We start from the raw sequence: 25,762 nt of genomic DNA, 5'->3' as shown, positions 1-25,762 counted from the left end.
TGTGTGCATTTGTGAGTGTAAGTGTGTGGGCGCACACATATGTGTGTGTGTGTGTGTGTGAATAAAGGTCATGCCTCTCATCTCTAAGTGAGCCTCGGTGAGAAGGACTGAGTGGCAGCTCTCATCAATATTAAGTAATGCCCTTCCTTTCATCCACATCATAAATCCATGGAAACAAACACATGAGGGTGTGTGCGTGTGTGTGTGTGTGGGGCGACGACTTAGATTGCATAAAATATATCATTTACTGAGAATCTAAGTTCTAGTTTGCGGCAAAGATAGAGAAATAAAGTGCAGAGTGGAGAGATAAGGGGAGAGATATAGGGAAATTAAAACAAACATAAGGATAGATAGATACTGTAGGTGACAGATGTGATGATGTAGGTGTGGGTACAGTGTGTAGCTCAGCAGCTAATGTGTCAGTTTGAGTTTAAAGAAAACCCTCTACGTACACATCACAGCTTTTGTCCCAAACCAAAAGCCACTTAACAGCTAATGAGTAATGAGGCAGAGCAATGACAGACAGAGGTGGGTGTTCAAGAGAGACATAGAGAGAGATTGGGAGGAAGGAAATACTGTAAGTGAGGTGCAAAGAAAAGACAAATGGTGAGCATGACTCAGGGAAATTGAAGGTGAGAAATAAAGAAAGGAAGAAAAGCAGAAAAACAAGACAACAAAAAAGCATCATGTTTGTGTTAGCAACTATGCACGAGTGCGTGCTTGTGCTTATAAACGTAAAAAAGCAAAGTGAGAGGAGTGAAAGAGAAAGGGAAGAGAAGAAAGACTGCAAATGGAAATCCTTTGATCAGAACATGAAAACAACGCTAGCTAAGCAGAGAGAGTGAAGAACAACAAAAAGACGTCACAGACAATTTCTGCGTACATGGCTCCATTCAGTATAAACACCACTGTGTTTTGCTAAGGCGATGGGTAACACTTAAAATCCGCTGTCATCTCTTCCCATGCGTTTCATCTTCCAAACGCCAGAGCGTGAAAAACAAACACAGAGGAAACTGACATTTTTCTGTTTACAGCGCAGCTATCATGCCCAGTGGGAAAATAGAGGTCTTAATGAAACACATTAGACAGGCAGAGGCAGTCAAGGCTCTTACAGTGTGTGTGTGTATACAAGTGTGTAGGTGTGGGTCAGCGTGTGGGTTAAAGAGACACAGTCTGCCTTTTATCCCAGTGAAGTCAGATTACCTGGAGGGAATGTGGCTATTCATTGAGACACACTGCATAGTCTAATAATATTATTCACTGTTCATTACTACCTAGGCTCAAACAAACAGGCAAGATAATACGGTGCTGACCTGGAATTCATATCCAGATGCCATTTGTCATATCATAAACAAAACAGCCATCCTTCTGATAGACGTTCCTGACCACAGCAAGTTAATTAAAAAGTTTTTCTGATTGTTACTTTAATATCACTTGGCTGAACCAGACAAAACACTGCAGCACGTTGTGGGAAGATTTTCCTCAGCCAGCTTCAGGCTTGGTAGTCTGTAAAACCTGCAATAAGACTATCTCACTGTGTCTCATCTTGCCTGAAGGAACTGCAGACCAACAAAAGTGAATTTTATTAATATGAGTTTCAGTGTAGCTTTAGTATCAGTATGATTCCCTAAATGCTGTTTCATTGGCTTTTTTCACCCTAATAACTAAAACTTGATGTGCGCCAACTGTCAGATCTACACTAAATGAGTATCAGTGCAAAAATATTGCCATCTGATATCTGATATATTTGCTATTTTATTGGTCTTTAAAAACTCATAGCATTCACATTTTAGTATCACAGCTGCCTCTGTTGGCTTTACCACATAGTCAAAGTTCTATTTCATAGCCTCGGATTTTTTGATAGGGATAGTCCTAATATACACACCCTGCTATCACCATTGCTTTGAAATGTCTTAAGAGACATTTTAAGACATCTTCAGTGAAATGTCATCTTAAGTCATGACACAGTCATGTTGATTATCAGATGGAACAACTTTACTGTAATGTTCTTTGTATGACCTACTGTAATGCCTAGGTGAAGGCGAAAATGATATTTTTCAAACATTTTACATTGCTGCTGCTATGTATGACATCCTACTGGATGCTCTTTGTGTTTGCTTAAAGTTGTAATTCATAAGATTTTCATGAAATCAAACCCAATTTTTGGGTTTTGCTGCTTCACATTAAAAGCATTAAACTGGTGAAACACAGAGTGACTTTTGTTGTGAAGAAGCCGCTGGATATGCAATGTATTTGTTACTGTGGTATAGCGATGACGGTGCTCGTTCATCGAAAATGTGTCAACAAAACAAAATGATAATTTTCAGCATTTTTTTTGTCCGTGGATCATTTTTACATTTTTGCAAGGGAGTAATGGAAAAAGCAGTCACAGTGAGCTGTTAGATGAAGAGTTACAGATAACAGGCTGCACACCTACAGCTCCTCAGCAAGGTAACCAACTTTGCTGTGCCCTGCTGCTGTGTAGAGAACTACACCTGTGTGCACCATGAAATTGAAGTTGAAATAATTTCTTCTTTTTATTAAACCTGCATAAGTATGTTCGGCTTCACTTCAAACAAATACACCAGTTGCTCTTCTGTTTTTCTGTTTTTATTTCTGATAAAGTGCTCTGTTTGAGGAGCGTTTGCTGTATTAAACTGCACTTGCTTGATGTTAATCACTGGTGTCGCCAAATCAACCAGGATTGAAATCTTAAGGATTGAAACTTTAAGATGATACTGTATAATAGGCAACATTAACCCCATTTTTATTGCACAATTGGCAATATAGAACAAAAAATGTATAAAAATATGGTTTGTCAAAATCGTTGACAAATATTGAGTCTAATGCTGCCTGTGCCTCATAGCCTTCTGCACGATCTGTGAAAGAAAGAACATTTAATGCCCTTATAAAACCCTCCCACTGTTGCTAGTGTAGTGAGATGTCAGTTTTACTTCCTGGCAGTGTGGACTTTTTAATGAAAGAAGTAAGACACACTGAGAAACAGTCTGTTTTATTGTACCACTAAATGAAATCAGATTACCTGGAGCAAATGTACGGATGCATTGCGACATGCCGCATGGTCAAATAATATTACTTGCTGTTTGGTCATTACTGCTGAGGCTAGAATAAAATGATGCAACAGAGCGATTCTTCAGGGAGCACTTACAGCACTCCACATGAGCCACCATGCACGTATGCACACACACACACATACACACAGGATACTGTTCAGCATTTGGTCATTATTGGTGATTAAAGGAAAATTAGAAAAATATGAAAACTGATACTGTGGTGATGTACTTGCCATTTGCATGTGTGCACAAAACTGCCAATAGATGTGAAGTTACAGTTAGTGTCTGTTAAGCTGACTGACCTAAACAGAATTGAATGAAGGACCAACAAGATGGTGAAAATCATCTACATGATGATTCAGCAATTTGAGCTAATAGTCTATTTTGATATTGTACTGTAAGTATGTTTTCTTTAACTGAAAGCATTGCTGCTATGTGAGTGCTTCACACATACTGTAGGCCCTACCTACTTGGACAATTTTATTGACCTTGTTTCATTTGAAGGGTTGCAAGCTCCCTGACCCAAGTGCTGCTGAAGTACTGCTGCTGCTAAAACTTTGAATACCTTTAAATATACATGAACATTCACAAAGTGGGGTTCACTAATATGGTTAAGATATACAGCACGCACGCTAGAAGATGTTCTGCAGAGTCTCATGCAGGGAATGAACCACATCAGATTTTCCCTTTACAGCATCACCTTGCTACTCCAAAAACTTTATTACAGTGTGTATTGCAATGTGCTTTTTATTAATGATTATGAGAAAATCCTAAAAGCAATGGCTGTGTCAGTCTTAACAATACAATGCCACAAAGTTTCTAGTCTACGCGTAATTACTGAAGCAGTTTAGCATGAAAAAACAGCTCCTGAATATGTGAAAATTTAAAAGTAGTCAACACGAGACCAAACCACGATTAGTCCTAAAAATGCATTCAAAGGAAATTATTATTTGTGAAAATATTGCCACTGTACTTGCAATGAATGTTTGTTAGCCACAACCAGGGGCGTCGTAGTGGGGGTAAAAGTGGGAGTGATTATCCATGGCCCCAATGGGGGGAGGGCCGGGCCCTCGACAAGCCTGTAATGAAAAGTTTGTTTTTGTTTGCAATTTTTATTTTTAAGTAATTAGTGTCATAACTAAACTAACTAAAATTGGTTGAGAGGCTGAACTTTGTGTCCCCCCCAAAATAGTGAAGGCTCTCTGAGGCCCCTCTCACCCCTAACAAAAGGCGCGAAATGGTTTAGTCTGCCCCTGCACTAGGATTAGTCTCTAAACGCAGCTAATCCAGCTGAGTGCTGCTGATGCTGGAGCACCTGCGCTGTGAGTCATGTCTTTCCCCAAGAAAGGGAAATCATGGTACCAAAAAAGAAAAGAAAGAAAGGAAAAACAAAGAATGCAAACTGAGCGAAAACTGCTTTTGACTAATTTCTTTCCAATGAAAAGTGAGCACAATTTACACAGTTTAAGAATGGTTTAAGCCAATATAATCAGATTGAAGTCAGTCAGCCAGGAATCTAGCTTGGAGCATATGTGCATTGTATAACATAAATTAATCAGCATCATAGCTACAAAGTCATATGACATATCGATCAACATTATCAACATGATGAAACACATGGCCCTCAGTTTCAGAAACAGCCACTGGAGCAGCGGCAGGTCCCTCATTTGTTACCAAGGATGTGAGACAAGGTGAGTTGATGATGTGGCTACTAACCGTTATTACAAGCAATCATTTGACATTGAGGTGTCGCGGACCATGTGGTAAAGACAGTTCAACTTTGGAGTGATATTTTGTCCCTTTCCCAGTAAGCTAGCATGGTGTTGTTTGGTATCAATGGATTCATTGCAATCTCAAGATTCATATGATACTAACTTAAACTCTGAGCCTGCATTGGCCTCAAAAGACAGTAATATTAATGCCAGATGATCCACCATCATTTTCAGATGGTTAAAACGTGGGCCAAGAATAATTCCAATTTTGTGCTACACCCCTAGCCACAACAGGACAGTACAGACCTAACAACAGTTAGCACCTTTGTGAGTGTGTGTGTGTTTGTGTATGTGACAGAGGTCAGACTTTTCCTGTCTCAGCAGCTCTTACTAAAGTCATAACTACAAACGCCTTGTGCAATTTAGATTACCTCCTATACGTAAGATACAATACTGTTGTGAATACGACCCCAGATACTTTTTTCAAGCAGTTAGCTTGCTAATGCAAATATATCTATATGCACATACACTTACTATATGTGATGACGTCTGTCAAATTTACTTGACTTGATTAAATAAGAGCCATCTAATTCAAAAGGCAGCTTTGAACCTCTTGATCAGTAGAGCTACCATCTGTAGAGCTTGCAGGCTTGGCACTCATGACATTATGGAAGGTATAGTAGCAGTAAAAATCACCATTTGTCATCACCATTCCAGTAAAAAAAAAACTGACTTTAACTCAGAACTAAATAGGAACATATAAAGCATTTAAATTACAGAGTTATTACAAACTGGTGACTAACAAACTAATGCTCCAGTAAAGGTACCAGTAAATGGGATAAGTTTGAATTAAATTAATCCATTATTGCCAAGCTATTAGCACTGAACCAGATAATGTGTCTTGATGCCAGGAAAAGCATTTAGGGCGCCTTCAGAGTCATCCGACACTTTCAGTATGCCAGTAACATGAATAAACGAAGGCATGCAGCAAAATAAATCTCCTTGCCTTGCCAGGGTTTCAGATATTATTTCACTCTATTTCCCCCAGTGTGGCTATTAAGAAGACATACAACCATGCAAAACGTCACCAATAAAGATGATGGTACAGTGCTATTATTGAGTGTCTCAAATCATCTACAAGATGACTGAGCCATTTAATGAAAGAAATGAGAAAGGAAAAGGCACGGAGAAATGCTGTATGTGAGGAAGTTGGAAATATAAGGACAGGTTGGCAAATAAATGTGTATATGTGTCAGAGAGAGAAAGAGAGACAGTAAAAAAATGTTTGTGTGTGGTGGGTGTTGCTGAGTTGTAGCAGAGTTTTCCAGGAATCTATTTATTCAAAGCTCCAAGCCTGGACATGTGTAACACTGATGAACTCTTTGAAGTGTGTGTTTGTGTGTGTGTGTGCATGTGTGTCTTTATGGTCATCGCTGTATTATCACCCTTTCAATTAACAACTAAACCACCGCAGAAGCAGTCATTTTCTTGTCAACATGGGAATACAGACTTGTTTCACTTGGCATCTTTAATGAGCAGGAAAGTGCTAAGACACGCTGGAAATGAGCCCCTGGAAAACACCGGCACTAAGAGGTGTTTAGCACAATCATGTCAACCAAACTTGAGCTGTGATTGATCAGTTCGTGAAGAGCAACTGAAAAGTTGAGCTAGGTGAAGCTTTTACATTTACACTTGCAAGAACTGTAAAGCCACTGAAAATGTATAATTGTTTGACTGTAGAAATGACCCATCTACACATACTGTAAGAGTCTAAAAAGCAAGATTTCTTAAACTGGCCTCCGTACATTCCTACTGTATGTCATAGGTTTGTCATAGGTTTTTATTTAAAGTGTAATTTATCAGATTCAGCATCAGATTCAGAGCTGCAGCTTGTGAACAGGCACGGCAAGCTACTGCTTGGAGCACCAGGACGTTAGGGGGCCCCAGAGGGATGACAAACTTTACTCCACAGCAGTGTCTCAAAATGTGGCAATGGCAGTGACCGCAGTCCCCTCCTCCTTAAACAAACAATGGACTTTTTGCAATGACATAGCAGTAGGAAACCTCCCTAAAGGTGCCCCGTGTCTTTCCCATCGAACTTGCATGATATATGAAGTTTGAATTAAAAGTTAATGAAGGAAAATGAAGAGGAGTTACTCGTGAAAAAAGAGGATGAGGAAAAAAGAAAGCAAGACAGTGGTAAGTGGAGCAGATGTCGATAAAGTTGTATAACAGTAAATTACTGTCTGAATGCTGTAAATTAGTCTAACATTAGCCTTAACTAACCTAGCTAGTGGAGCTGGAGACTCCAGCCTGGAGTGCGGGTCCAAGTAGAGTGCGGCACTTGACTAACTTGCTAGCTAGCAGTCTAAAAGAAAGTGAATAAGCTACAGTATTGTATAACAGTAGCTTATTCTGTACGTTAACTTGACTGATGAAAGCTGTGTCCGAGAAGAGCTATGAATGCTATGAAAGCTATGAATAATGAAAGCTATATCCAAGGAGAACATTAAAAAGATGAACTTGAGGAATTAATTCTATAGTGTAAAAGCATCTTGAATTGACTTTATTAACATGCTACTATAATACGTATATATATCACTTTCTTATCTCTTCTCATTGAAGTTTATGAGAGAAGGATATAGTGCTATAGTGTTATCAGTTCAGTCAATGTCCACCTCCAGCGGGATGACGGCCTCCCCACCTCCTGCCTGTCATGAGCAGGAAGACACAACAACACAGGCAGATCAGCGCTAATACTGATAACTGTGAGTTCAATACATTTCACTTTAACTGATAACACATGTTATCATGTTAAAAAAGTTTAGATTTCATACATTTTTCGTCTGTGTCATATTACTCCTTAGCTACATTGTAAACACCCATAACACCCTTGACACACAACCATATATCAAGCTTTAGCAGATCATGACCTGTTTCCCTCCTGTCTTTACAGATACTGTATTACTGATGTCATCAAACCTTTAACAACATAAGAAAACAGTAATACCTTAAAATGCAGGACAGCAGGTTAAAGTCCTGTGCCTTGTTTTTACGACATACTGTCTTTCTTTGATTGTACACAACAGAGTTTACAGACTCAATCTATACCACCCTGACTGACTCACACACACAGGTCTTGGTCCCAAATGTTATATTAATACAAATACAGTAATTAATTACATGAGGACTGATAAGATGGGAACTTTTGCTTGTCGTGAGTGTATAGGTCTAACTACCATTCCTGATTCAGAAGCCTAGATAATCAGGTGCAGCCTGCATGTAAATGCAATCTGTGCAGTCAATAATACATAAACAGCATTGATTTGTGAATGATGCACTATAGGCACAATCTATAGTAACTCTAGACCACCCAAACCACCACACCACATTACACATCATCATCATTATTATTACTGCTTACAGTAGGTACACAATATAGAATTAAAAAGAATAGAATCGTGTATCATTTGTCTTAGCTTTGGACATGAAAAGGATCAAAACTAGAAGTATTATCCCACATATCAAGAATCACATTTACAGGTCTGGCACCCCAAACCAGGCATAACTACCTCTTTGTTACAAATCCTTTCCTCTCCATTTCTTCCTCCTCTGTCCCTAATTCACCTTATCACTTTCTGTCTGTCTTCATCACGCTCTGTCTCAGCAGGGGGTTTTCACAGCAACACACACACACACACACACACACACACACACACACACACACACACACACACAGTGACATTCATGTGCCCATGCACCTCAGTGACAGACAGGTTTGCACACATGCATTCAGTATGGACAGAAATGTCACCACACACACATTCATGGCAGCTTTTGGTCATGCTAATCCATGTGCATTATTTTCTATAAACCAGTGAATAGAGACGCAGTGGTGAGCCCAGTGGAATAGTGTGCTTCTCTGGATGAGGCACATCAAAATGACACACACACAGATGCAGAGAAAGTCAGACATAAATACACACCTACATAGATATACAGTTTGTGTCTATATACTACAAAAGAGACAGACACTTGGGTATGCATGTGCATGCAGGAAACAACAAAGAAAGACAGCAGCAGAGAAGATATGGATGTGTGACCCTGGGACAAGGAAATGGGTTGTATTCCTCAGTGAATAGGGAAAACGATGGGGACCAGGGATTTTTATGATCTGTTCACGCTTCCTGAATACTAGAATAGAGAGGAACTAGCCAAGGTCAGAGGCAGAATTCCCTGTTCTAATGCGGAGCACTGCTCCACCCGGAGCAAGAGTCAGGGATTAATTTAGAGGTCCATTCACCACGCTTGTGCGGAGGGGAGAGACGGCAAAACATGACGAAGAATAGAGGAGCAGAGGAAGAGAGAAAGAATCTGAGGAGATGGGGAGACAAGGTGGGAGAGTGACAGAGGAGAACAAGAGAGATGGAAGTGAGAAAGCAAGTGGGCAATAAAGAGAGACAGAAAGGGGGACAGAGAGAGAGAGAGAGAGAGAAGTGGTTACGGTTGTTATGTGTAGCCTGCGGATAGAGAGCAGACGGTTCACATAGAAGAGCTTCATTTTCCAAACACTCCTCCTCTAATGGCCCAATGCCTGCACGAGTGTCTCTGTGTGTGTGTGTGTGTGTGTGTGTGTGTGTGACTGTTTGTCTGTCTGTACACCTATAAGAGAAAGGTAGACTGACGATAAGTAGGCAGAGACAAGCTCCGTAAAGGAACTGGGAAGAAACGAACAGGTAAGAGAGGAAGACAGACAGCAAGAGAGTTGGTAGCTAAGCAGAAACGCAGAGTAGAATAAAGAAACTCTTAAAGTAAAACACAGAAGAGAGAAGAAATATATATATATACCTTCTTAAAGAATAAGGCTGGCAGTATTCTACTGTATACTTTTCTTACAAACAATATGTTAGTCTGTCTCTCAAAACTTTCCAACTTGCCTTGCCTCTTTATGGAGTCCTAAGCCCATTTGTTTCAACTGAAAACATAAATCTTTAAAACTGGGTCATAAATATATAGTTTAATTTTTAAATAGGCTGCTTAATTTCCTCAAACAGCTGGGCACTGTAGCTTTAGCAAACTTTACTAGGAATAAATTGTGCATTTGTTCTGGTGTCCAGATGACTTTGGTGATTCCCTGACTTTACATCTAGCGCCACTATGAGGTTCACATTTTTATCTAACTTTTAGAAGGATTGCCACTAAATTTGGTACAGACATTCAAGTCGTCCTCAGAATAAATGATATTAACTTTGGTGATCTGTTAGCAAAGTTAGTCTTGTTAATAGTTTTCAGACAAATGGAAACTGTTAGTAGGATTAATTAATTGTTGGTTTTGGTATTTTAATGGGATTTGTTGACAATAAAAAATTTAGCCAGACACATTTGATATATCTATGGAAACTTTAGGATATCGACTAGGATATAAAATAAAGTTCTCTGGGGTTTAACAATGTTTGGCTGCACAGCATGAATTTGTTATAACAAAACCACTGGCAGGTCATTGGGGTTTAAGTGGATGTAGTAGAAATAGGAGTGAGAACACAAAGAGAGAGCGAGGCGCCCACTGTAACACATCTCAGTCAGCCGGGATTCAGTGCGTGCATACATATTGTAAAACACCTGCCGGATTGTTTTTTACATTCAGATCTGATTGTGCCCAATCTTTTCTCCTCAGCACACTCATCACTAATAAAATTAATACTCCTCCCCTTACATTATAGGAAAGCCAACCGATGTGCATACAATGTGTACCTCCCCACTCACACAGCTAACAGAAAACAGAAGTATATGCAGCATGTGATGGGTGGGAGGCAGTAGATGGACTATTAATTTTCCAATCATTGTAGGTTGTATTAACTAGTCTATTCATTCATGTGGGACTACAATACAGGGGACAGGAGACAAACAAACCTGGAAATTGCATTACATTGTTCTGATTCATGACTCTATGTGACTTGCATTAGGCTGTAGTTAAATCCGATAATAATACCCTCCAGGGATATAAAATGTCTAAATTTATTTTACTCATGCATAACACAACATGAATCAATTGCTAGATGATATTTAAAAAGCACTCTTTTAAGGACCATTTCTTTGCCATTTTCAGTAGTGTTGTTTGACAATGGAGCAGCTTGTGTCAGCTTCCATTTACAACCTGGAGATATTAAACAAATCTTGTTAAACACAAAAATATAGTATCATGAGGACAAGTACTACATTGTTGTATTATACTGCATTGATTCTTTTCTCCCTGCCTAGTTAAAAGCACCAATGGTCAATTTGTTAAAGAGTACTGGGATAAGGAGGTGAAACATTATAGTACAATCACTTGAAAATGTTCTTAAAATAAGATGAATACACCACAGGACTGTGTTAATGAGGGGATATGATATGATATGATACCCTTGAGGAATTTTCAGCTTGTAAGGACAGTGCAAAAAGCTGGGCTCTGAACACCTTCACATTTTACAGCAAAGGAAACAGATTTTCATAATATCATGATATTCTCTTTAATCAAAATAACCACCACACACTGCTCAGCCCCAAACTCTATTTTTTAATTTAGTCTCGTATCAAAGTGCAAATAACTATACTAAATGTTTTCAAAAATGACATGACATGTTCAAAGTAATAATAGAACCTTTGTCCCCTCTCATGCACTAACATGAAAAGATCTCACCAGGAGGCAGATGAGCAAGAGAATTACACAAAGGATGTCCTTTAGAGATTTGTTCATCCATCTCAACACTCACGAGCACAGATAGACACACACCTAACAACATCAAAGGCATTTAGATTAGTATGGCATAAACCAGTGTTACTCAGCAGAAGTCCATAAGCAAATAACCAAACTTCTTTAGTTATTCAGAGCCACAGCAAAACTCCATCACTGTAAACTAGAATAAGCAAACCCACCAAGTAAGGAATGACAGATGAAACAACAACAATGATTATGTAAATTATCTTTTTTGGGGTAAATTGCAATGCTTTTTCCACAAGCGTTGGGCAAGTGGCACCCTAACCGTCGGATTGAAGGAATAAAGTTAAACTTCTTCCACTTGTTTGTATGGGAAAAAAGGGATCATATTCATTGTGAATAAATACCCCACTATGGTGCAGAGAAGAGCAGGAAAATGGCAAAGCAAAAGTGTGGGATGACAGCTAGGCGTGTCAAATAAGCGCAAATTCAACTTAAGATGGTGTTTTTACAAAAAATGTGGTTATTCTTATTTCTTATTCTGTCATTATTTATGTTCTAACCCATAACAAACAAATGCACATGATGACATTTTTAATATTCAAGACACACACACAGACACCTGTAGCATGCTGAGCAGTTCTGAACTGTTGGCTGCAAGCATAGCCTTGTTAACATCTACTTGCCAGCACACAAACATCACAAACTCTCTCTTGCATGCTTCCAGGTCAAGAGGGAGTGTGAAGGATTAGATCTCAACTCCATAGAGAACAGAAAGGGATAGTGAAAGATTAGCTGTCATCCTTCAAAAGATCAGAGAGGACACAAGTACCAACTGTTCCCCTCTTTTCTGAACACAAAGGACCCATTTTCATCACTGTCTGCAACTGTTCCGAGACTAATTTTATAGTTGTAATAAGCTGTAATTGTGATGGGTAATATTACCTTTTTGCAGATGGGATGGATAGTGCTAATAGATGTGAATAACATAGGGAAGCAAAAGTATGATTAAAAAAACCACATTGGCCATAATTGTTGGCAAAATTAACCACTGACATTGCCTCAAAATGCCTTGCCTTGCATTATTAAAATGTACTACAGTGTCTAAAATCAACATTTCAAAATGGCAGTTTGTACAGCAACTGTTGAAGAAAAGACTTTAAACCAAGTCCACCAAAGACAACTGAGCCGCTGTATTGTGCATGACAAAGATAGTGAAGATGCAGTCTGATCCTTTAAACAACTCAAGTTCCTAATTAAACCCTTCTTTATCCAACAGTATGGTGAGGAGAGAGTAGATAGAGACTGAAAAAGATGGAGAGAGCAAGAGATAAAGGAAGTCAGAGATGAAGACAAAGAAAGAGAAAAAATACTTAAACTATTTGTTTCAGCCTCATTTTCAGTCACACACACATTTGAATACTTACATGCATTGGTGACTGCAAAGCTGTTGGCAGTCTCTATATTGTCGACATGTGGGACCAGGTTAAAGGGAGCTTCCGTAGCATTAGGGCTGGTGTTGTGAAGGAAGATAGCTAGTCGAAACGCTGTATACTCCTGATCAGTATTCCTAATGAACAACCCACCTAGAGAGAGGAACAAAAAGAGTGGGTAAAGAAGAGAAGAACATAATGGAGAGGCAAGGAAGTGAATTATTGTCGGGTCGGATGGGAGCATGGTGAGAGAGGGAGGAGAGACAGGAAGAAGGGAAGTAATGTGGAGAAAGAAAGTTAGATAGGGAGGGAGGGCAGAGAAAACAGAGGAGGGCAGAGAGAGAAGAAAGCCAAGATCTTCATTAGCTTTGTTACAAAAGGTAATTTGTCTTTCAGCACATCCTCACTCACAAACACACATAAACATGAGTACGAACACACTCGCGGATACCCACACTGAGCATTTCATTGATGAAATCAGAGAAAGACAGAGAGGGAGAGAGGAGAGGAGAAGAAAAGAGAGACAACTAAGCTGACAGGAAGGCAGTCAAAGAGATAATGAGTTGGAGAGGACATAAAAGAAAACAGAGGAGGAAGGCCAGATCAGAAAGTGTCAGCTAAATAAAGAAAGAGCATGGGCCGTGCAAAAAGAAAGGGAGAGGGAGGCAAGTGCTAAGTGTCAGTTGGCCTTTCAAAATGAGAGTATCCCTCAATATGGCCCATCTGACAAAGTGAGAATTAGAGGGGAGAGATGAGATGATGAGAAACAGTGAAGCTGACAGTATAGAGTCCAAAACATTTGAGACATAGAGTTAAGAGGAAGAGGAAGAACGTGAAAATGTGTGGGAAAGAGAGATAAGGGTAATCGTCTGTGTCTAATATTTTCATTACTTGAATATAACCTGTTGTTTTGTTGTATTGCTGTGGATTTCACTGATATAAATGTGTTATATGTGTTATGTGTTGTTATGCTAATCCTATAGATTATTATTATTATATAGATTATTTCTACATTGCTTCGCGCAGTAGGTTGAACTGACGTGACTTAAGTTTAGCTGAATCAGACTCAACTCAACTGAATTCGATTACACTGGGAGACTGTGAAGCCTTGACATCGCATCAGGGGAGAGAGAGAAAAGGGAGGGAGGGAGAAAGATGACAGGGGAGGAGTTGGGAGGCAGAGCATACTGAACGAAGCAATCGTCACCACATAACATGTCGATTATCTGTGTGTCTGTCAGTGTCTCATTTGTGCTAAAAGTTTCCATTATCTTCCCTTGTTTCTTTCTCTGTGTTTCTCAGAATTTATCATTGTGCCCTTTAGTAGACGTAGCAACCAAAGCCAGACACTAAACACACACACATGCATGTACAAAGACAACGCATCTTGAGTATGTGTGGGTAATGTGCAAAACATATTTTGCAATAATTAATTTGGTTTAATTTCCCGTGATTACAAATCTGTTGTGAATTGTGCAAGGGAAAAAAAAAAACATGGTTTCTGTTTTAGGGTAGAATTCCACCTTAGAGCAAACACACATTCATACACATACACTTCAACTAGGTGAGGAGTCTAGAAATGTCCCAACATGACATGTTATTGCGCCAGTTTCTCGAAGAAATTTCACAAACATTCTCATCTGTGTCAGTCTGTCTCTCTTACGCACAAACATAGACAAAAAAAAGAAAAGAAATTGTCTGCGCTTCCACTGACATTACACTTGTGTGCAATGCAGAGATATGCAAATGACTCCTCAAGTGAACTGCTGGAGAGCCGAGTGAATGATCCTGTATGTATATTTGAGTGTTTAAGGAGGACGGTCAGTGGGTGAGAAGGAAAGATTGTGTGTTTCTGCATGAACACATATGCTTTACACAGTATGTATGTGCATGCATGCATGTTCACTATGTGTGTGCACATGTATGGTTTTCTGTGTAAAAGTGTGCACCCACATGCTGCACATGTACTGTATGTGAATGCATATTAGCAGCATGCAGTATGTGTGCATTTTTATGACTGCATGTGGAAACTGTACATGTGCAAAACCTGTGCAAATATGTGTGTGTGCCAAGCAGAAAATATTTAGCATATTAAGTTTATTGACAGCTGTAGGGAGACAGAGTCAAGGAGCTGAATCTCATTATAGGACCTCCCAGCTGCCCCCCACAAGGAGTGATGCAGTGCATTCATTATCACACACATGCCTGTAGGAATGTGTGTGTGCATGTGTGTAGGTGTGTGTAAGAGAGAAAGAGAGAAGAGAGATTTCATGCATGTGTGGTCCCTATGCACTGAGCAAAGCAAAGATGATCCAGATTCAGTTTCAACTTTATCTCTGATCTATAAGGCAGGTTAAAAGACTTCTCCCGCACTGACATGAAGGTAACTGGAAAAGGGCAGAGAGAGAGAGAGAGAGAGAGAGAGAGAGAGAGAGAGAGAGAGAATACTGCAGTGTCTAAACAGTGAAGAAGACTAGAAGGGGACAAAGCTTGCTGAAACATTCATGAGCCCAGAACAGCCTTTAAAATACACGCAAACACAGTAAAAGGATAGATAGAGTGAAAGAGTTCAAAAGTGCATTTTTAAACAATATGAGTCACAACAGAGACACCAATCTCTCCTTAAAATATCTTGGATACAAAAACAGAAAAAGGAAATATGCACCAGAAGGAAATCTGTTCTATACTTGTATGTTCTCTTGTTCCATCATTCCAGCGTGAATTTATAGAGTTTAAATGTGATTTTGTGTTTTGGAGGGTCCCGGTGACCCCCCCGTGACTGCTATCCGCTAAAATCCACAATATTCAGTGTAGTGTGTCAGATCTGAGTGTCCGTGCGTAAAATCAGTAATCCTCCAACTCACCTATCTGCACTGAGCTGGGGAAAGCCCCCGTCGCCAGTCCCCAAAGGGCGGAATACACCCCGAGAAAGTGCCAAGAAAAAATAATAATCCTCATTTTTATTTCCTTCAATCCCTTCAGAAACTGTTGAGAGACATCGAGAGAGAGGGGGGAGATGCGAGAGAGAGAGAAAGGCGTCAGAAAAAGGGGAGGAAAGAAGAAAGATGATAGAGTTTTTTCCCCCAGTTTTGTCCAGCAGTATTCCTATTCCATGGTGGGCTCGTTCGCTTCTTCCCCTGCAGTGTCCGCTTAGGAGAGAGCTGTATGTCCGGTGCACATGTAAAGACGGGGAGAGAAAAAGAGTGGGGAAACTCGCTAGAACGATTGGCGAGCTGGGAGAGCAGTCTGCATGGAAGAACTGGACATGCGCGCATCTCTCTCTCTTGCTCTCTTTCTCTCTCACCCACACACCCTCTCTCTCTCTCTCACTCAGATGGTCTGTTTCTCTCTCTCTCTACCCCTCTCCTTCTCTCCATCTCCCACTTTTCCCTTCCCTGTCTGCCGTCTTTAACTTGCTGTAATACTGAATCTCATAGCTGTAGCCTATTGATAAGGCTTGGCCGGGGTTCGTGTAGGGAAAAGCAGGAAAAAAGAATCCGCGTGAGTGTGTGTGCGTGTTTGCACGCACTACTTCATGGTCTTGGTCCCCCCTGCTTGACAGCATTTAACCTAACAGGGATTATATCTTTATCTATCACCACTCTCCCAGATCAGTTATGTTTAACATAAATGTGTGCGCATGGAAGAAAGAAAGCAAAAAAGTGTTTCAAGTGAAATGGGGAAATGGCAAATGAAGATTGCTGATTGGTTGTGCTTTTGATTGTTTTGATTGATGAGACAGACTAAAGTGAACGTGAGAAATCGAGAGATGGGGTTCTGCCCGCGCCTAACTAATTGCATTACGAATCATCCTGACGCATTGGTCCACTCCGCGGCCGAACCAGATTCAGTGTGTCCCACCAAGGCAGCAGCGTGCATGCCAGCTGACAGAGGGGAAACCTCAGGCCGCCTACAGCTGCGGGACGCTGATGGCAACCCGGGGACCCGCTAAAATCATCGTTGTGGATGTTTAAAGTCACGACCTCATGAGCACAAACATCTGGCCACTGGAAGGAAAGGAACAGAGACCCACAAGAAAGAAAGCGCGATCATTCAGCGACACAGAATGATAAAAGCCAGAAATAATGAGGTGTTTTGTGTAGCCTCAAATAAGAAAAAAAAAACGGTGAAAGGGTATCACAGCCTGGAGTACATTCTGTTAGAGTGCATTATGTTACAGCTGTATCCCATCCAGAGTCGTTTTATCTAGCCTGCCGGTAGCAGGTCGGTAAAACTGACAGACGGTCTGGGATCGCGTAGTTACACGGTGGAGAGCACAGTTTCATTTTTCCAGATGGCAAAACGAAAGGGATGCTTGTCCCGGTGAAAGATGCGGTCTGTCCATCTCTGAGGGGTTTTCCCGATCGGCTGCAGAGTATACGAGTAAATGAAATAGCCTAGAAAAATGCGAGTTCAACATTTCTTGCATTTTACATTACACGTTCCTATACAGACAAGATGCAATTTAGGCTAGAGACTTGGACCCTGTCAGCTCCAAATAACACACAAGGATGGTCCCCAACTTTAAGTTGATATTATTAACTAAATACAGCCAACTATAGTATATCTGTACTTATATACTGTGCATCTTATGTGAATCTCCCCACATACTAGAGATCTGCTTCAGTAGGACGACTTATAGATCGGTGTGGTTGATTACTGATGTAACAGAATATGGCATGTACAACGGGATAAGTACGTGATATGTGTTGAGACAGATTTTAAATGCACTGAAACAACACGGCACCGTTTTCAACTTCATGCTGCCAGCGTCCAGGTCCACAGTCAGACTGACTCTGTCCCTGGTGCTGAAATCAAACCGCGCTGCAGGCAGCAGGGTGAAGGCTCTTCACTGCTTTCACACCATGTGCCACTGAGAGCACAGAGACTGCAGGCAGGCATTGCTGAAAACAAACACCATACCAGATTAGTTACTTCTCTCTGGATAGAGGTGTGCTAATTTGTAAAATCACCCAGTGCTGGAGATTGTGGCTCTTTCACCTGGCCTCCATGGCACATTAATGCATGTTCCATGTGGTACATTTTCAGACATTGCATTCTTGAAACTAAAATTTAGCCAAGTAAACAACTTTTAAATGTATTTTGTTAGGTTCATATTAATCCTGATAATACTAATTGTGTGTACCAATAAGGCTTAATGTTGACTGAGACAGTTGGGTGTAATGGGAAGTGGGAAAGCAATCTGACCACCTCAGAAAAACAGTATCTTTGCCTGTACATTGGCATTATGCTGAAAATACACCTAGGGAGAGCCAATACTTACTCACTATTTAATGTCTCTTGAAAAAAAGTGTAGGTTATCATTGCAATCTTTTTTCTAATTGTGTTGCAAATAGAAATGATAAGTCAAATTAGCATCAGTTTCTATACAACTCAAATGCTTTCAGTCTTGTAACAAGCATGTTAAAGTGTTGGCCTGACTGGTCCCCCATAGTTCCAGGTAGAAACATGAGCAGATACTGTAGGAACAGTTTCACCTGGTTGTAACTTATTAAAAAACATTGGCAATGCTGGGATATAAGGAGGTCTGCAGTCATAATAGATCCACTCTACTTTGTGCTGGCTTTATACAACAGCCAGCTTACCAGAGTGTGCAGGGAAACTCATCTAAAGTTTTTTTCCCCAAAACTTTTCTTGGTAGACCAGAGTTAAGCTACCTATACAATAATTTGTTTGTTATTTGGTAATGGTGGTTTACTGCAGTTTATTTTTAGCTAACACTTTCAACAATCACTGCAGATATAAAATTCTGATAGAAATGTCTCCAAAAATGGAGTTAATTGACTCAGTTCTCTTACTTATTTATGGATACTCACTGAATGTGATAATAACTTCTACTGCTGTCTTTCATGTTTGCTCAGTCCAACCTCAGGTTTTACTGTCAGTGGGCTATATACAGTGTGTAAATGGTGCTGAAGGTAGTGGCACAGTTGAACATTTTCCGGACTGTTTTTCCATACTGAATAAGTCTAATGAATTTCCAGTTCTGCTTGCATCATGGCTCACACACTACACACACATGCAGACACTTACACACAGCACCTTTGTGAGGCCTCCCCACGGGAATATGTTCCTCGTACAGTGGGGTGACTTGAAGGGTATTTAAAGGCATCTTTAAAGGAATATGTTTTGCTGAACTCCACATGAGACAAGTAATGATCAACCTCTGATGTCAGTGCCTCTTGAAAAACATTAATTATGAGCATCCAGTTTCCTTCATCAGTAATCCATGTCAGTAATAATAACAAAGAAATGCTTTTTATACAAAACAAGGCACCCAAAAGCGAGCAATCGGACTTAGTAGGATGCTCAAGGTGTTGCATAACTGTTAACACTCTCATCTGTCCATATCAACAATGCTGCCTAAATTATGTTCTTAATATGTTTAAAGTTAAGTGAGTTAATGTTCAGAACACTATTTCTTTTGATTATTTTTAAAGAGAAGGGAACTGTGACAGATTTAAACATTCATACCAAAATATACACCTAGCAGCTTCATTACTAGTGTGTTTCAAAGAGAAAAATGAGCATACCTCAGTGTACCTCAAAGGAAGAAGGTCATGACTGTGAATTTTTGTCCCTGGTACTTTATGGGTTTCCTCCACCAGGTTTGCATGGGGCTCTTCCAGGTGCTCAAGTTTCTATGTCCAAAGACATACTGCTCAGGTAAAAGGTAAAAGCCATAGACTGATCAGTCATGACAAATTAATCAATTAAATGAGCTACATGTAAGGATTTTAGTTTTAAACATTCAAAAATTTACTAAAATTATCAGAATGTGACAAAGTATTTTTGACGTTATGTCAAAGACGTCTATGTATTGTGTTGCAGGGATATCTACTGAAGTCAGCATGCTAACCAGCTAACCCCAGCCTGTCCTGTCTTGTAATACCACTTTGTACCTCAAGAGGCGATAGTGAGTCACTGTAGCATCCAGTCTGCCTTCAGTCCAACATGAGAAGATGGAGAAGTAGCGCTGCCCTCGGGGATAAGAAACCACGTTCAGTGATAGAAATAGAAGCAAAACAAGAGTTAACATTGGCATTGCTTTCCACCGCTGGAGACAGCTCTTGGCGGGTAAAGGGATGCTAACGTTGGCTATTTTGTGATAGCTCCTAAAGGTAGTTAATTGTATAACGTTACTGACAGTGTTGTGTTTGCTAAGTTAGCTGATTGTTTAAAGAAAGAAAGACCAATGGGATGGACTGTGCATTTCCTTGTTTCTCACGATATGGGTGGACACCCCAACTTTCTGGTGATATGCTGCTCCCAATTTGTTTGGAGTATGAATTCGACAGGTGGCCAAATCTAACATATAGCTCCTTTAAACAATGGTTGTATTACCAGATTATTACTTTATTATTAGGTGCAGAGGATCAAGAATGAAATAAACCAAGTTTTACTTTATCTAAAGGATAATATGACATATAGGAAGTCTATTTGAAATTAAATTATGTTTTGATTATTATTATTGTTATTGATTATTTGTCCTTGTGAGGACCTTTTCCAAGACTATAATTGTGAGGAATTAAAAGAAAGATTCAAGCAATCAATCAAACAAGCAATAATCAAACAATCTTTGTTTTACACAGCAACAAACACACAACCTCTGCCATCACTGTTGATGCACTTGGTTAAAAAAAAATATTGCAAATTGTCTGTCTCCTGTTGAAACCCAGTATCTCTAGTATTGCCCATTTTGTGCAGATGACACTTTCCGTTGCCTCGAAAATGCAGAAAATTGATCATGATCCTGGGACACATTATTAATGTATTATATTATAAAATTTTAAGAATAAACTAGTTTCATTTAACCCAGCATACATTTTAGTGAAAACAAGTCTTTTATAGAATTCAGTGAGGGCATGAATTCATCGTACTCCACAGCACTGCCAAAAACAAATAAAGCTACTGTTAATGCATGACCTACATCATCTTATTACACAATTTACGTAACTGATCACATTGAAAAAGTGGTTACAACACTAAACTTTACTCACACATATAGTAGTACACACCTTTCTGTTCTGCTTGTAGCAAGTCAATATGATGTCACAGTAGAAAAATATTGCTCCCATATCTCACAATATGTGTAATCTCCAGTATATCTAAATCCATTCATCCATATATCCATTGCCTCTCAGGCATACTCTCCGTCTGCTGGATTGACCAAAGTCAATTACTTAGTTCACAGTCAATATACCACCTTGGTAATAAAGACCCATCAACAGAAAGTCCTATAGGCATGTGGTAATTGACACTCACAATTGATGTTAGCTTGTACTCAAACCATTTTGAGTGAAAATTGACACTCTGATGGTAATTTTAAAGAAGACATCTTTACCTTTCATTTGGATATTTCTCGACAAATCAGATGAGAAATCCCATTTTGTACACCGTTTCCCTCATCTCCTGGTGCAAAATGTGTTTAATCAGATTAAGATTATAGTTAATATGGCATTACAGCAGTGCATATTATACAAGTCTAATGCCAAGTCTCTACTGGCCAAAGTTCAAACATAACATGGTCTTTCTGGCCCAATGCCAGCATCTCAGCTATCTCAACTGCCTTTAAAACTCTGGCAAACCTGTCATGTTTCACCACCATGTCAGAAAATTAGGAAAGATTTGTGGTTATTGAGCCTCAAACCCAACAATCATTTTCTTTGCAATCCAGTCCAAAATCAAATCTAACTTTGTTATATTTTTAGTCACGTTAGCAGTGCGGCTTTAGGGATGGCAATGTCGGTCTGTATGTCTGTCGGTCCAGCACTTTGGTCCAGATTGAAAAATCTCAATAACTGTTGGATGGATTGCCATTAAATTTTGTTCAGACATTTATGGCCCCAAGAGCATGCATCCTAATGACTTTGGTGATTCCCTGACTTTTCATCTTGCACCACAATGAGATTGCCATTTTTGTTTTTTATTGAAACGTCTTAACAACTATTGGATTGATTGCCATGGAATTTTGTACAGACATTCATGTCCCCTTCAGGATGAACAACTTTGGTGAACCCCTGACTTCATCTATGTAGCGCCATCATCAGGTCAAATTTGTAATTTGTCCAATACTTTGGTTTATGAGCAAATACTTCCAAATTAACAACATTTCCATCAGCATCAGCTGTACTTTCTGTTTAGTGCTAATTAAAATGGACTGCATTTATATAGCACTTTTATCCAAAGCGCTCTAGAATTTGCCTCCCATTTACCTCTTCACACACATGCTAACAAACTGATGGCAGCGAGCTACTATGCAAGCCCAACCACTGGGAGCAACTTGGTGTTCAGACTCGTGCTGAAGGACATTAACACCTGCTGAGCTACAGCTACCCATATTAATTAGTAATTAGCATGCTGAAATGCTAAACTAAGATACTGAACATGATAAACATCAACACTTTATCATTGTGAGCATGCTGACATTAGCATTTTGCTCAAAGCCCCACTGTGCCTAAGTACAGCCTCAAAGAGCCACTAGCATGGCTGTAGACTCTTAATCTATATGTTATAGAATCTGATTGATTCCCAGTCACCCAGCTCACCTCTTGTTCAAGCTGTTACCCTCTAGAAGGAGCTATAAATCACTGCCGTCCAGGGCAAACAGTTTCAAAAGCAGTTTTTTCCTACTGCAATACGAACTCCTTGGCTCCGTGGCCATCTATTGCCCCCTCGTCAATCTGTATGTAACTGTTATGTTATATTTGTAATATGTGTGATATCCGATGTGATTGCAGCTATGTAATTCTTGTCTTTGCAATGATGTTAATGGAATTTTGCTGTTACACACTGTACAGGAAATAAATTCCACTAGCCTCGCTGTGTGGCCATTGAAGTGAATTGATTCTTTCATCCTTTCCCTTTTCCTATTTTTAGTTGGCTTTTCAGTAGACATAATGCAATACACCATTGGCATCATTCTTAGTGAGAATTTGGATTGATTTTTTTTCATTTATTAGTTCCCTGAAAAGAGAAATATGAAGATTTCAAGATCAGATTCCAAAGATTTGAAGATAACACATTTTGTGCTTCTGTGCTTCCTACCTAAGCATTATAAATGTGCTACTGCGCTATGGCAGACAATATGACATCCTAACACTTACACTCAGCTCTGTGTAAGTCAATACACAACATTACTAAAACTGCTTATCTGTAGTCAATAGCCTAAGACCTTGGCACTTATTTTATTTTATACTTATACACACTTGGTACTTAATTTATTTTCTGACCTGTTTTTATAGTTTTTGTAGTGTATTGTATTTTTTTGCTAGTACTTTCTCCTGTGTACACTGATGCAAAGGCGATAGATCTATCTATCTATCTATCTATCTATCTATCTATCTATCTATCTATCTATCTATCTATCTATCTATCTATCTATCTATCTATCTATCTATCTATCTATCTATCTATCTATCTATCTAATTTCTTGACAAGTCATAATAGATTGTGTCATGGATGTTATGTTGTGTCTGTGCCAGCAGTCATCCAGCCAACCTGTCACCACTCCTGCTTAAAAGGTTACAAGAATAACCCTCCTCCCCTCCACTTTCAGCTCTGGTTTTTCATCCATCCATCCTTCTATTTCTCTTTCTCCATCCCATGCGTGTGATGACTCATCAATCTAAATGTCCTTCTCCTCCTCCCCATCACCTCCTCCTTCCCCACCTTCTTCATCCTCCCACAACTCCTCTGCCTTATCCTCCACCTTAGCCATGTGCCCTATGACTCATCCTCTTAACTGTATTCCTCCAACTTTCCATCCCTCCTTTAACCCTCATGCATTTCCTTCATTACATCATTAGGTTAATATCAGTATCCACCAGCCTTCGCTGCAACCTTCCTTCACCTTAATCTTTTCATCTTGTTTTTTCCCTGAAGCCTTTCTATCCTCCAACTCGACCTATCGCGCCAAGCGAAATCGCTTCTTTTCTCCTTATTTCTGCTTAAGAATATCTCTTTTTGCCATGCTCCTTGTCAACCCCCATAACCCCGGCAGCTATCTTGTATCTTATTGGAAACCGCACAAAAGAACATTAGCAGATACAAATCAATTGATGGTGTTACATTGCGAGGTTGCAGCTGGGGACTCGTCGCATTACTTTAAGTAAGGTGAGGATCAATGCAAGTCAGTGGCAGCTGGTGAACATTGCATTTATAACATTGTTCAGTCCCTGTGACTTGAGGCTGGTTTCTTCATTGAAAGGATGGATGGAATATTTCAACAGTAATGGACAGAAGGCAGTGGGCATACAACATAGTCATGGGTGTTGTTTTTTTCACTGTTATGCAAATCCATGCTCCTCCTTGTTGAGAACGTTTTTTATCTGCGACTTTCCTGAAATTGGTTAAAATACTTTATTTCCAGAAAACAAGCATCTCTTATAAGTGGGCGTTGGTGGCCCTTGTGTTTTTGAAAGTCAATTATATTATATTATATTATATTTTCAGTGCAAATATAACAAAGTGTCATAACAACTCATTGCAGCTTGTCCCGTAGCAGTGCAAGGCAAATGCATCCTGTAGTTTCACAAACCTTTGAAGAGCTATTTGAAGATCTTTGCAGAACACACTGTTGAACTAGCATGCTCATTACGGTTACAGACTCCACTCAGTCTCTCCTGGACCTATCAAATTAGAACCCTCTGTGCCGATAAAGCGTGATTTGTAAATAAATAGTATTATGGTTTGACTCAGTGACAGAGTGGCAGCGTGCCGCATCAATATGACTACCGGCAAGAATTAACGTCAGACTAAATTACAGGCAGCTGGAACTGTGAGGTAGCTAGTAATTCACCGATTAGGCCAGCACAATCATGCTCATCATTGTGTCAACAAGACACAGTCTATTTTTGTTTTTATAGACTGACATTGTCTAATGTGTGAAGAACATATAACCTAATTAAAACATGCACATACAGTATTTGTGCATAGACAATAAACATGCACATGTGCTCACATACTCACATGTGTAGAGTGGATTCTCCTGATGACTTTGATCATCACTGCACTTAATTACAGGGTGAATAATATATATATATGTATGTATATATATATATATATATATATATATATATATATATATATATATATATATATATATATATATATATATATATATGTATATCCAAGATCAGGCCCCAACAGATGACGTGCTCAGGGAATGTCTCAGGCAATGGGGAACAGAGGAAGAGGTGCTGGAGGAGGGACCATCATGGGAGGACAAACCCCTACATGGGATGTACCACCGGAACATAACTGAAGTGGCTGATGTCAAGAAATCCTACCAATGGCTAGAGCAGGCCGGACTGAAGGACAGCACAGAGGCACTCATCATGGCTGCACAGGAGCAGGCCCTGAGCACCAGAGCAATAGAGGCCCAGATCTACCACACCAGACAAGACCCAAGGTGTAGGCTATGCAAAGAGGCCCCTGAGACAATCCAGCACATAACGGCAGGGTGTAAGATGCTGGCAGGGAAAGCATACATGGAGCGCCATAACCAAGTGGCTGGCATAGTGTACAGGAACATCTGCACGGGGTATGGACTGGAAACCTCGAGGTAAAAGTGGGAAACACCTCCAAAGGTGGTAGAGAATGACCGAGCCAAGATCCTGTTGGACTTCCAGATTCAGACTGACAGAATGGTAACGGTGAACCAACCAGACAACGTGGTGGTGGACAAACAGCAGAGGAAAGCTGTTTTGGTTGACGTGCCAATACCAAGTGATGGCAACATCAGGAAAAAGGAACATGAGAAATTAGAGAAGTACCAAGGGCTCAGAGAAGAGCTGGAGAAGGCCTGGAAGGTGAAGGCAACAG

General features: G+C 39.8%; 1 protein-coding gene across 5 annotated transcripts in view; it reads right to left on the bottom strand.

The window, feature by feature from the left end:
* gria4a (glutamate receptor, ionotropic, AMPA 4a) overlaps window positions 1–16,214 on the bottom strand; it is a 109,963-nt gene extending 93,749 nt beyond the window's left edge. For 2 of the 5 annotated variants that reach the window (XM_044203561.1, XM_044203562.1), the window contains exons 1-2: window positions 15,781–16,209; window positions 12,911–13,069 (exon numbers count right to left, since the gene is read on the bottom strand). In XM_044203561.1, the coding sequence (XP_044059496.1) occupies window positions 12,911–13,069; window positions 15,781–15,874 (253 nt within the window). In that variant the 5' untranslated portion in view covers window positions 15,875–16,209. Of the gene's footprint in view, window positions 1–12,910; window positions 13,070–15,780 lie in introns of all 5 variants that reach the window. The other 3 variants (XM_044203565.1, XM_044203564.1, XM_044203563.1) reach the window with 3 other exon arrangements.
* Window positions 16,215–25,762: the final 9,548 nt, after the last annotated feature.

Source organism: Siniperca chuatsi, linkage group LG7, assembly GCF_020085105.1.
Source record: "Siniperca chuatsi isolate FFG_IHB_CAS linkage group LG7, ASM2008510v1, whole genome shotgun sequence".
In the NCBI taxonomy this organism is placed as follows: Eukaryota; Metazoa; Chordata; class Actinopteri; order Centrarchiformes; family Sinipercidae; genus Siniperca; species Siniperca chuatsi.
The sequence above is the reverse complement of the archived record's forward strand: the minus strand, read 5'-3'. Positions and strand labels throughout refer to the sequence as shown.